Here is a 14487-nt window from a genome sequence, read left to right as displayed (position 1 = left end):
ATTGCAAGTAGCACCACCCACATTACGACATCACAAACGGCGCGTAGTTACAAGTGTTATGTCCATTCTCTCAGGACAAAGCAATATCTACCAAATGCACAAAGAATATTTACAATAATGAAGATTTGTGAAACCATTGTATTAACACCCTAAAGAGCTGTACTAAATTAAATGCAAACTCACAACGAACTGTTGTAACTGAGTGCTTTCCTGACTATGCAGTAGCAGTACGTGCTGAGGCACGTCCATCACTTACTGAGTCGCACCGCGAGAAGGTGCCATGTCCTTTTCCAGCTGCAATCTCACCCCGATTCGGTGGTGCGGGAAAGACCTGTTGCAAACTAGCCACCTGTATCTCGCGAAACGGGACTTCGACCCTCTGTGATTGATCAGTGTCATTGGTTTTAGCTGTCCAAAGGTTAGGTTGCCACTACGAAGCTACGACACTACGAAAAACTTCGACTATAATGGAGCGGGTTTCAAATCAGTCTTTCCTTCCATTTAGATGTACACACACACACACACACACACACACACACACACACACACACACACACACACACACACACACACACACAGTGGAAAGACGAGAAGGAAAATAAAATGAACACTGACACTCTCCTTTCGTCAAGGGCTAAGTGTTGATGTGGCTGCGGAACAGAGGGTGTTATCGACCTTCTCACAGCAATCTATCAGCTTACATAAATACGTGAGTGTAACAGTTTGTAGGGCTATAAAATGGAATGATCGGATAGGCTCAGTCGTAGGTAAATCAGACTTGGTAGGATACTAGAAAAATGCAATCGGCCTACAGAGAAGATTGCTTTCAAAACAGTCGTCGCTCCCATATTAAGTTGGGATAAAGAGGATAGTGAACGTACAGACAGAATGGTAGTACGAAGCAATCGAACAGTTTCACGGAGATGCTGAAAAAACTAAATTTGTAGACGCTTGAAGATATATGTAAGCCGTCCCGTGAAAGCATATTGACAATATTTCTAACAGTAGTTTTCAGTGAGATGTTCAAACAACTTATGTGAATATAGCCAAATGAGTTGTTCGAAAACCACCAATATTTCGACAGGTGAACACCACGTCATTTTCAAGGCAGAAATGCTGGGAGAGAGTACTATGCAAATATTTATTTAATTATCGTACGGCAACATTTACACAAAGATTACTAAACTGCTACATGCCAGCATTAAAATACAGCTATCAAGCATAAAACAACACAGAGGGTAACAAATTTTATTACATCATTAGTCACTCTCAAGAAAACTTCAAAGGAATCCTTGCGGGCACGTGCACGAAATGCTGATAAAATAAGAGAAACTCTCTGTCATTCTGCACCCAAGTTACAAGAAGCTGATGAAGATCTGCCTCACTTGTGGATGGTGGCTGCACAAAATTCCAGGACTCGTTTGGATACGGTTCACGGTAGTACAAATTGCTAGAGGCTGCTCAAATCCAGGGGGTCTTCTGGCTGCAGAGCAGTTTCAAGCATTGGACAGTTTTGTTGCCAGTAGCGTTTCCATTCGTCGATGGCACTAAATTTAGTTTCCAGGATGTGAACGACTGACTGTCCGTGGCTTTCTTTAAGTCGCACATGTTCTCTGGGTGTTGCTAAAGAACCGTCGCATTAACTTTAAAGCTTTTGTCTAAAATTTGTAGCGTTCTTTACCGTTAATTATTTCGAATGAAAAACTCGTTCTAGTCAAATATATTTATTTACTTTTTAATGGGAATTTGAATACAATGAGACCTTTTACGGCAAGAAGTTTCATAGGAAGAAATGGTTATTTGAGATAGGGCAGTACTTACTTTCAATATATTTGAATGACGGCCTGATTCTAATACAAAAGTGTATTTTAATAGGATTTGTGCTGCTATTGAGTAAATCTTTCCAGATTACTATATATTTTAACCGACGTCTTTAATGTGGCAAAACAATGTTTCTGATAATCTGTTATGCGCCGTTTCCCCACAAACCAGTACCAGTAGGTTGTAATGAGCAAACATTTCTTAATCAAATGTTATTGTAAGTTACAACACACGAAAATGTAACAGTAATGTTATCCGTAATAATACCTACGATAAGGTAATCCTCGGAAAGGTGCAGGAATAAATAACAGGAAGTAAATTGATAACAAAATACAAGTATACGAATAAAATATCACTATTTTGTGCTTTGTTGAAATATTATGACGGACAGTGCCTTTGGTGTAGTTGGTACCTGCTGAGGTATGTTTAATTTATCTCCATCTTCTTTCTCTTCATCTTCCTGTCCTGCATGGATACGTATTTTCTAAATAACATCTGGTTGCTGGTCACTATCTACAAGCTTATCGTGTAACGACGACTGCTTTCATCATCCATACTGGCATCCTTTTCTTTTTCTGGTTTCACTGGAGTAAACGCCACTGTTGATAGAAATGCAGACTGGAGTACTGAAAAACCTGAGACTGTTTCCAAAGCAGAAGTGATGAATATGAGCCTTCGTATGTTAGTGAGCATAGTATTGAGCTAACCGCCGACGCTCCAGGTAACCCGCTAATCAATTTCAAACAATTTCCCGAAAAAGGGCACGTAGACCAATGGACCCGTCTTCCAAAAAATGCTTCAACTGATTTTTACTGAGAAAACGAAAAATTCTCATTCAAAAAATTCAAAAGGGCAGTTTAAATTGAAGATATAATGTAATATTTATCAGGAACAATTATATGCGAATGATTAAAATCTCCGTAATGAATTAATCCACTGGCCAATATTTATTCACCAACGTATAGGTAAGTAGTCGTTTTGTAATGTGTTGATTTGTAAGTTGACTCCGTTCATCAGAAAAAATATCATTCAGAGACGACACCAGTCTTTCAGCAGCCACAGAACATCCTACCAAATTATGTAAAAAAACAAAAAAACAAAAAAAACAAAGCACCACTGCTATGGCAAATTGATGTATTGGTTTTATTCAAGGTTGTTGTTGTTGTTGTGGTCTTCAGTCCTGAAACTGGTTTGATGCAGCTCTCCATGCTACTCTATCCTGTGCAAGCTGCTTCATCTCCCAGTACCTACTGCAACCTACATCCTTCTGAATCTGCTTAGTGTATTCATCTCTTGGTCTCCCCCTACGATTTTTACCCTCCACGCTGCCCTCCAATACTAAATTGGTGATCCCTTGATGCCTCAGAACATGTCCTACCAACCGATCCCTTCTTCTACTCAAGTTGTGCCACAAGCTCCTCTCCCCCCCAATCCTATTCAGTACCTCCTCATTAGTTATGTAATCTACCCATCTAATCTTCAGCATTCTTCTGTAGCACCACATTTCTAAAGCTTCTATTCTCTTCTTGTCCAAACTATTTACCGTCCATGTTTCACTTCCATACATGGCTACACTCTATACAAATACTTTCAGAAACGACTTCCTGACACTTAAATCTATACTCGATGTTAACAAATTTCTCTTCTTCAGAAACGCTTTCCTTGCCATTGCCAGTGTACATTTTATATCCTCTCTACTTCGACCATCATCAGTTATTTTGCTCCCCAAATAGCAAAACTCCTTTACTACCTTAAGTGTCTCATTTCCTAATCTAATACCCTCAACATCACCCGACTTAATTCGACTACATTCCATTATCCTCGTTTTGCTTTTGTTGATGTTCATCTTATATCCTCCCTTCAAGACACCATCCATTCCGTTCAACTGCTCTTCCAAGTCCTTTGCTGTCTCTGACAGAATTACAATGTCATCGGCGAACCTCAAAGTTTTTACTTCTTCTCCATGGATTTTAATACCTACTCCAAATTTTTCTTTTGTTTCCTTTACTGCTTGCTCAATATACAGATTGAATAACATCGGGGAGAGGCTACAACCCTGGTTATCAATGAAAAATGAAAATACTAGGTATATCCAAACAAATACAATAAAACTGTTATTCAGAAGCAATATACCGGTATTGATTTTAACCGAGTGATTTTTCCCATACATTCCTTTAACACAGCTGGTTACGGTTTGTCGGCAGGTGCAGCCGGCGCGCCGCTGGGTGCAGACGGGCGAGCGCCGGAGACCGTCGTTCACGGACCGCAGCCAGTTCAAATACGCGCGCCGGCTCGTCGTCAAGATGGGCAGCGCTGTCATCACCAGAGAGGACGAGAACGGCCTCGCGCTCGGCCGCCTTGCCTCCATCGTCGAGCAGGTCAGCCGACACCTGCTCCCTCCCATTCGTCCCACGCTTTAGCCAAATGGGGGCAAAAGTGGATATTTTATGTGTAACTTCTCCAGCCACTTCTAAATCAGTTATCTAACGCAAAACTAGTTTTAGGAGTTCACCTCCCAGTCTCAAATGTTACGGAGATCACCTGCCAGGAAGCTGTACGACATGTTGCGGTTTACATTTGGAAGACTGGTTTGACGCAGCCCTCCATATTATTCTTTCCTGTGCAAACTTCATCTCTGTAACCTGTACTGAGGTTTTCTCACTTCTGTATAGACTGCAGAGATGAGGTTTGCACAAGAAAGCCTAGTATGGAGGGTCCGTCAAACCAGTCTTCCAAATGTAAACCACAACAACATGTCGTACGGCTTCCTAAGAGGTGATCTAATACCGTGTCGGACCTCCTTTTACTCATTGTAGTGCAGAAAATCGTCGTGTCATAGGCACAACTAGTTAGAAGTATGGCAAAATGGTTCAAATGGCTCTGAGCACTATGGGACTCAACTGCTGTGGTCATCAGTCCCCTAGAACTTAGAACTACTTAAACCTAACTAACCTAAGGACATCACACACATCCATGCCCGAGGCAGGATTCGAACCTGCGACCGTAGCAGTCGCACGGTTCTGGACTGCGCGCCTAGAACCGCGAGACCACCGCGGCCGGCAGTTAGAAGTATCCTGAAGAAATACGGAACCATGCTGCCTCTATAGTCGTCCGTAATTGCGCATATGTTGGCGGAACAGGATTTTGTGCACGAACTCACCTCTCGGTTATGTCCCATAAATATTCGATGGGATTCACGTTTGGCGATCTGGATGGTCAAATCATTCCCTCAAATCGTCCAAAATGTTCTTCAAACCAACCTCAAACAACTGTGGCTCGGTGACGTGGCACAATGTCATTCACAAAAACTCCATCGTGGTTTGGGAACATGAAGGCCATAAATAGCCGCACATGGTCTGCAAGTAGCCGATTATAACCATTTTCCGTCAATGATCGGTTCAGTTGGACCAGAGGACCCAGTACATCCTACGTAAAAACAACCCAAACAATTATGGAGCCATCATCAACTTGCACGGTACATTATTGATCTGCGTCCATGGCTACGCGGGATCTGCTACACACTCAGACTCCACCGTCAGCTTTTGCCTGCTGAAATCAGGACTCATATGACCAGACCCCGTTTTCAGGACGTCTAGGATCCAAACGATATGGTCACGAGCCCAGCTGAAGGCACTCGCGTCGGTCGTCCGCTGCCATAGGCCATTAATGCCAGATTTCACCTCACTGTCCTAACTGACATATTCGTCCTACGTCCCACATTGATTTCTGCTGTTATTTCACGCAGCGTTGCTTTTCTGTTAGCACTGACAACTCTACACAAACTGTGCTGCTCTCGGTTGTTAAATGAAGGCCGTCTGTCAACGCGTTCTCCTTGGTGAGAGGTAATGCCTGCGATTTGGTACTCTCGGCACTCTGTTGACACTGGATCAAGGAATCTTGAATTGCCTAATTACTTTAAAAATAGAATGTCCTATGCGTCTGTCTCCAACTACCATCCCGCATTCTGTTAATTCCCGTTGTGCGGCCCTAATCACTTTAGAAGTCTATTCATATGCACTACACGAGTACAAATGACAGCTCAACCAATTCAAAGCCCTTTTATGCCTTGTGTACGCTATACTACCGCCGTCTGTATGTGTGCATATCGCTATCCAATTACACCCAAGTGTATATAAATTTCAAAGCTGCTTGCTCCAGTCAAACTTTCGACTCCCTCTTCTCTCCATTAGCAAAATGATGACTCCATGCCTCATGATAAGCTCTATCATTCGATCTCTTCTTTTAAACAAGTTGTGTCATAAATACATTTTCTTCTCAGTTAGTAACTTCTCATTACTTCAATGATCTACTCATTTAATCTCCAAAATTGTCCTTTAGCAACATATTTCAAAATCAAATGCTTCAACGCTCTTCTTGTCTGAACTGTTTATCATCTACTACTGTACAGTGCTACGCTATACTCTATTATCCTCATCGGAGACATCCTAGCATTTAAATTTATATATAATCCTCTTGCAACATTCTCTTTTCATAAATGCTCTTCTGCCTATTCAAAGTCTGCATTTTATATCTTCTCTGCTTGGGCGATCGTCATTTATTTTGCCGTCAAAAATAACGAAATACATATCTACTGTTTTTTGTCTCTCCTTTCCTAAACTAGCGTCTTCAGCCTCACCTAATTTCATTTGACCTTACCATTACCCTTAATTTACTATTAGGAATATACTGAGGTATTCAACCGACTGACGTGATCCCAAATTCATCATTATCATGAATAAAATCATAAGGAAAAGTGCTTATTTCACTGAAGTTCAAATGGCTGAAATGGCTCTGAGCACTATGGGAATTAACTTCTGAGGTCATCAGTCCCCTAGGACTTAGAACTACTTAAACCTAACTAACCTAGGGACATCACACACATCCATGCCCGAGGCAGGATTCGAACCTGCGACCGCAGCGGTCGCGCGGTTCCAGACTGTAGCGCCTAGAACCGCTCGGCCACACCGTCCGGCCGCACTTAAGTCATTGAATACTCATAGAAGTAATATAGTCCCACAATTTATCCCTCTGCTAACAATTTTAGTGCCAAGTAAACTAAAGTGGATGCCTCGAAAGATGTCCCACTTTTCTGCTAAGAATTTCATATAGAGTTCATTCTTCGCCCACTTCTTGTCAGGCATTGATTTCTAACCATTTTATACTCCCTCTCTCTCTCTGCTCTCTTTCGTCATCGGTCTTCTGGATGGCTTGATGCAGCTAGCCACGAGTTTGTGTCTCGCGTCCCCATCTCCGAGTAGCAGTTCCTCCACATGTGTTCAATTATTTGTTGGATGTTTTAAAATTTCAGTCTTCCCAACAATTATCACCCTCCACAACAGCTTGTAGTACCCTGGAAGTTATTCGACGTTACTGGTCTTACCGTTCCTATTAGTGTTGTACTGCTTACATGTCAATGGCACGTTAGATGGATATGCCGTATTCGGCGAATATTTACTATTTGCACGATATACGAGAGAGAATTGTCGTAGCATGTACCTCGATAAGTGCCAATGTGATGAGGAATACCACTCAATCCATGATAAAAGGTTGCAGAACTGCTTTGATACCAGTGGTAATCACTTCGAACACCTTCTGTAAATGGACGTTCACGCCACCTTTTTTACCTTCCTCTACCTTCAAAGACCTTACTGTTACATATCACTGGATTTGTCTCGATAACCGCTATCATAAAATAAGTAGCAAACTATATCATCCCATTAAAAAAAACCGTCTCTGACGCGACCCCACCTAGCAACAAAAAACTGACGTCATATGATGGCCCCCATTGTCCCATGCAACATTTGTCACACAAACTATTCAGCTACTATCATTCTTTCGGAGTTATTCTAGGTGGCAACGGTTGGTGACTCACCCTATATGTTAAAATAACAATTCTAGAATACTTTACTCTCTTTGTCATAACACAGTTTTTAACAAAAAAAAACAATTCAACAGAATCATAGAGACAAATATTTCAAATTTCACTGGCCAAACTCTATCGTTATGCTCCTCGCACCTAACATGTGTCTTATACATATTATACACCGATTTATTTTAAGAGGTCCTCTATTTTTTTCAGTACTAATAACGATGCTTCATTTAATCTATGTCAGGTTTCACATTATCATCTGCTCCGTCTCTAATGTTACACACTCAATTTGCATACATTTGCGCCGGAAATTGAGAAACTTTTCCCCAGGCGTTAACGTATGCACTTGTTTGCATTTGTATGGGAACGACTGTGTAATTGCATTTTCCAATAGACACGCCCGTCTGTCTGTATTGTTGTCTTTCTGATACCGAATGTAAGGGAGGATACACTTAACGCGAAATGTAGTTTGCCAATCACGAGTCCTACATCAAATAAAAGAGAAACCCTCAGAGGAAACTAATACTAACGAGATCTGGTTTAGAGGAAAGAAAAATACGTGGTGTACAAATATCCGTACATCCATTTGGTGAAGATATTGACGTACAAAAATTTACAGATATCGTTACCACAACAAGATTATTATTGTGATATATATATTTCTGTTAACTGTTTATCTAATGCGGAAGTAATAAACTTTGAAATTTTCATTGTCAGGCAATAGACTATGATACATCAGTAACATAATCAAAAACTAATAACCGATAATCATATTCTGCTTGTGTATATTTTAGATTTTATGCTCAGGAAGTCATGCTGATATAAAAACAAGTGGTGTTAGCGACATCGGTCTTGGTGACTTGTGCCTTTCCACAGAGACGCGACTTTTTTATTGCGAAGTAATACTGACAGTGTATCAGTTAACAGTGACCTCTATTACATAAATTTTTAATATATAAAGTTTGAGGTATAGTCGTATGTGACCTGGAGGTTTACAGCACTGCTTCGCTGATTCGCGGGATGGAATTCTGCAAAGCTGGGTGTCAGGCGTAGTAGTACTTCCTTGTGTTCTAGAAATCGTCAGGTTTATGTCACACGTTATGAAAGGAAGTTGATGTGAAGGCACCAGAGTTAGTGTCCAGACACTCACAGACTAGAAAGGGTTTGAAACTGAGGGTAACAAAGCAAAAGCATAAATGCTTAACAGCGTTTTCAAGTATTCGTTTACAAAGGGAAACCCGGGAATATTGCTCTAATTTACTTCTCAGTCCACTGAAAGGATGAGAAATAGATAGTAGTGCCAGTGGCATTGAGAAACATCTAAAATCGTTAGAACTGAACATAGCTCCAGGGCTCGATGGACTATCTATCAGATTCCACACTGAATCTGAGGCTGAGTTATTCCCTCTTTTAACTACAACCTACTGTGGATCTCTCGAACAAAAAATTATGACCAGTAGTTGGAAGAAAGAACAAGTCACACCTGTCTGCAAGAATGGTAGCAGGAGTGAGCCACAAAACTACCGTCCATTGTCCTTGACATCTATATAATGTAAAATCTTAGAACACAATCTGAGATCAAATTTAATGAGCTGTCTCGAAAGGAACGACCTCTACCATGCCCATTACGATGGATTCCGAAAACACAGACCATGTGAACCCAACCAGCACTTTTCTCGTATGATATTGTGACAGCCATAGAACAAGGCAGTCAGGTAGATGCAATAATCTTCGATTCCCGAAAAGCGTTTGGCTCAGTACTATCCCTATATTTATTATCGAAAGTACGATCGTCTGGGGCATCAAGTGAATTTGTGACTGGATTGAGGAATTTTTGGCAGGCAGGATACATTCATTGACAGAAGTCTACTTCACTCCGGGTGTTCACCAGACAAATGTGTTAGGACCCTTGCCGTTCATGTTGTATATTAATGAATTTGCGGAAAATATTGATAGAACCTCAGAATTTTCTCAGACCATGCAGTTATTTGTAATTGTGTGTTCTCTATAATACGCTGCAGAGATATTCAGTCAGATTTGGGGGAAGACTGCAAAGAGGTGCAATGATTAGAAACTTCCTTGAAATGTTAAGAAATGTAAAACTGGACATTTCAAAAAATTATAGTATCCATGAGCTACAATTGGAGTCTGTCAACTCATATAAATACCAGGGGTAAGAGTTTGTATGGATTTGAAATGTAACGACCAAATAGTGTCATTCGCAGTTAAAGCAGGAGATTTTAAAGCATAAATAATTGGTGTCATGTTACGGTGTAGATATGAAATATAAATATGGGGTTGTGTCACACATCACAGCAACGTTAGCTAAAGCTGTGTTCACCAGCATAAGTAACATAATTACCAAATCCCTTTCTTGTCTCATAAATTCCTTTTCTCCCGAATTCGATTCAATACATTCTCATTTCTTACTCGATATACCCACTTAATCTTTGGCAGCCACATGTAGCTTCTACTCCCTTTTTGCATGAATTGACTATCGTCCATGTTTCACTACCTCAAAAAGACTTCTCTCCAGACATATACACTACTGACCATTAAAATTGCTACACTAAGAAGAAATGCAGATGATAAACGGGTATTCATTGGACAAATATATTATACTCGAATTGACATGTGATTACATTTTCACGCAATATCTTGAGAAATCAATACCCAGAACAACCACCTTTGGCCGCAATAACGGCCTTGATATGCCTGAGCATTGAGTCAAACAGAGCTTGGATGGCGTGTACAGGTACAGCTGCCCATGCAGCTTCAACATGATACCACAGTTCATCACGAGTAGTGACCGGCGTATTGTGACGAGCCAGTTGCTCGGCCACCATTGACCAGACGTTTTCAGTTGGTGAGAGACCTGGGGAATGTGCCAGCCAGGGCAGCAGTCGAACTTTTTCTGTATCCAGAAAGGCCCGTATATGAATTGCAACATGCGGTCGCGCATTATCCTGCTGAAATGTAGGGTTTCGCAGGGATCGAATGAAGGGTAGAACCACGGGTCGTAACACGTCTGAAATGTAACGTCCACTGTTCCAAGTGCCATCAGTGCGAACATGAGATGACCGAGACGTGTAACCAATGGCACCCCATACCATCACGCCGGGTGATACGCCAGTATGGCGGTGACGAATACACGCTTCCAATGTGCGTTCACCGCGATGTCGCCAAACACGGATGCGACCATCATGTTGCTGTAAACAGAACCTGGATTCATCCGAAAAAATGACGTTTTGCCATTCGTGCACCCAGGTTCGTCGTTGAGTACACTATTGGAGGCGCTCCTGTCTGTGATGCATAGCCAAGGGTAACCGCAGCCATGGTCTCCGAGCTGATAGTCCATGCTGCTGCAAACGTCGTCGAACTGTTCGTGCAGATGGTTGTTGTCTTGCAAACGTCCCCATCTGTTGACTCAGGGATCGAGACGTGGCTGCACGATCCATTACAGCCATGCGGATAAGATGCCTATCATCTCGACTGCTAGTGACACGAGGCCATTGGGATCCAGCACGGCGTTCCGTATTACCCTCCTGAACCCACCAATTCCATATTCTGCTAACGGTCATTGGATCTCGACCAACGTGAGCAGCAATGTCGCGATACGATAAACCGCAATCGCGATAGATTACAATCCGACCTTTATCAAAGTCGGAAACGTGATGGTACGCATTTCTCCTCCTTACACGAGGCATCACAACAACGTTTCAGCAGGCAACGCCGATCTAGTGCTGTTTTTGTATGAGAAATCGGTTGGAAACTTTCCTCATGTCAGCAAGTGGTAGGTGTCGCCACCGGCGCCAGCCTTGTGTGAATGCTCTTAAAAGCTAATCATTTGCACATCACAGCATCTTCTTCCTGTCGGTTAAATTTCGCGTCTATAGCACGTCATCTTCGTGGTGTAGCAATTTTAATGACCAGTAGTGTACCTTAAGAAGAATGTTCCCTCCACTTAAACATGTATTTGGTGTTAGCAAATTCCCATTTTTCATAAATGTATTTCCCGCTGTAACTAGTCTGCATCTTATATCCAATCTACTTCGTTCATTATCAGTTATTTTGCGGCCCATATCTGTTACTTTTAGTGTCCCATATCCTAGTATAATTCCCTCGGTATCGTCCGATTTAGTTCATCTTCATTTGATTACCCTTCTAGACTACCCCTTTCGTTCAACTGCTCTTCGAAGTCCTTTGCTGTCTCTGACAGAATTAGAATGTAATTGACGAACCTTAAAGTTTATATTTCTTCCCATGGACTTTAATTCCCTTTCCTAATTTCTCCATGCTTTCCTTTATTGCTCACTCATTACGCAGAATTCATAAGATACGTTATAGGCTACAGCCATATCTCGCTCCTTTCTTTACTACGTCTTCACTTTTATGTTCTTCGAATTTTACAACTGCAGTCTGATATCTCTGCAAGTTGTGAATAAACTTTCGCTCAATATATTTTACTCCTTCCAACTCAAGAATTCCTAACAAATACAAATCGCAGCATCAGTATTGCGTCGCGTACTGCTACATTTCCTCGGAACTGATATTCCCCGAGGTCTACTTCTAGCAATTTTGCCAGGCTCCTGTATGTAATTCATGCCGGTATTTTGCAGCCCTAACTTATTAAATCGATGTTAAGTAGTATTCATACCTATCAGCACCCGTCTTCTTTGGAATCTAAGTAATTACATTTTTCTTGGTTATGGTATTTCATCTGCAACACATGTACAGTTCAGACGTAATACACTAACGGCAACAAACGCAACACCAAGATGCAGTTACGTCGCAAAACAAAAGTTGGTAAGCGTGTTTCTACGTCTTAAACATGACGTCTACTCAAATTTCGCGTCAGTCGCATGAGAGTTGTTTTAGTAGCGCCACTATCAAGATGCAAATCAGGTTTGCTTTAAATATACTCTCTAATGGTCGTGAGCGTTAGTTACCTTTGAGATTCGATGTGATGAGTTAATGTTAGTCAATAATGTCTTTAAGGCAACAAAGACACCATTATTAACAGTTCACCGAATATGAGTGCGGTCGTGTAACAGGGCTACGAAAAAGTGGACGTTCCTTCAGCGATACTGCAGAAAGATTTGGTAGGAATGTAGCCACTGTACATGATTGCTAGCAGCGGTTTTCAAGAGAATGTAAGGTCGCAAGAATGCTAGGTACCAGACGGTCACGTGGCACAAACGGGAGATAAGACCATCGGGTCCGGTGAATGGCTCTGGCGCATCGTACTGCACCTGCAGCAGTATTATGAGCAGCAGTTGGCACCACAGTGATACAACGAACTGTTACACACAGGTTACCTCAAAAACAGTTCCGACCCAGACGCCCTGTAGCGTACATTCTATAGACCACAATCTACAGCCATTTGCGTCTTCATTGGTGTCAAGCAAGAGCTCATACAAGGACAGAGTGGAGGCCTATTGTGTTTTCTGATGAAAGCTGGTGCCACCGCGGTGCCAGCGAAGGCCGTGTGTTGGTTAAAAGAATGGCAGTTGAGGGCCTAGAACCATCTTGTCTGTGTGATAGACAAAATGGACTTAAGCTGGAGTTATGGTCTCGGATAAGATTTTGTATGACAGCATGAGCACTCTCGTAGATATCTCACGCTCCCTGACTTCAAATTTTTATGTCAATCCGGTGATTTGACGGGTTGTGCTGTGATTCACGAACGGCATTCCAAGGGGTGTTTTCCAACAGGGTAACTCTCACCCGCTGTTGTATCCCAACAGCCTCTACAGTGTGTGGTGCTCACTAGATTTGTCTCCAATTGCACATATATGGAACATCATCGGAGAACAACTCCAGCGTTATCCACAACCAGTGTTGACTGACCAAGTGCAACAGTCATGAAACTCCATACCTGTAGATGAAGATGAAATGGGAGATATGATACTGCGTGAAGAGTTTGACAGAGCACTGAAAGACCTAAGTCGAAACAAGGCCCCGGGAGTAGACAACATTCCATTAGAACTACTGACAGCCTTGGGAGAGCCAGTCCTGACAAAACTCTACCATCTGGTGAGCAAAATGTATGAGACAGGCGAAATACCCTCAGCCTTCAAGAAGAATATAATAATTCCAATCCCAAAGAAATCAGGTGTTGACGGATGTGAAAATTACCGAACTATCAGTTTAATAAGTCACGATTGCAAAATAGTAACGCGAATTCTTTACAGACGAATGGAAAAACTGGTAGAAGTCGACCTCGGGGAAGATCAGTTTGGATTCCGTAGAAATATTGGAACACGTGAGGCAATACTGACCCTACGACTTATCTTAGAAGCTAGATTATGAAAAGGCAAACCTACGTTTCTAGCATTTGTAGACTTAGAGAAAGCTTTTGACAATGTTGACTGGAATACTCTCTTTCAAATTCTAAAGGTAGCAGGGGTAAAACACAGGGAGCGAAAGACTATTCACATTTTGTGCAGAAACAAGATGGCAGTTATAAGAGTTGAGGGACATGAAAGGGAAGCAGTCGTTGGGAAGGGAGTGAGACAGGGTTGTATCCTATTCCCGATGTTATTCAATCTGTATATTGAGCAAGCAGTAAAGGAAACAAACGAAAAATTCGGAGTAGGTATTAAAATCCATGGAGAAGAAATAAAAAAGGTTCGCCGATGACATTGTAATTATGTCCGAGAAAGCAAAGGACTTGGAAGAGCAGTTGAACGGAATGGACAGTATCTTGAAAGGAGGATATAAGCTGAACATTAACAAAACCAAAACGAGGATAATGGAATGTAGTCGAGTTAACTCGCGTGATGCTCAGGGAATTA

General features: G+C 41.7%; 1 protein-coding gene across 1 annotated transcript in view; it reads left to right on the top strand.

Moving 5' to 3' along the window:
* LOC126248240 (delta-1-pyrroline-5-carboxylate synthase) overlaps positions 1–14487 on the top strand; it is a 204232-nt gene that overhangs the window by 19543 nt on the left and 170202 nt on the right. Inside the window, exon 2 of the mRNA XM_049949084.1 lies at positions 4026–4199. Within this exon, the coding sequence (XP_049805041.1) occupies positions 4026–4199 (174 nt within the window). The remainder of the gene's footprint in view (positions 1–4025; positions 4200–14487) is intronic.

The sequence above is a fragment of the Schistocerca nitens genome, chromosome 1, assembly GCF_023898315.1.
Source record: "Schistocerca nitens isolate TAMUIC-IGC-003100 chromosome 1, iqSchNite1.1, whole genome shotgun sequence".
In the NCBI taxonomy this organism is placed as follows: Eukaryota; Metazoa; Arthropoda; class Insecta; order Orthoptera; family Acrididae; genus Schistocerca; species Schistocerca nitens.
Note: the sequence above shows the minus strand (reverse complement) of the source record. Positions and strands in the feature narration are given on the sequence as shown.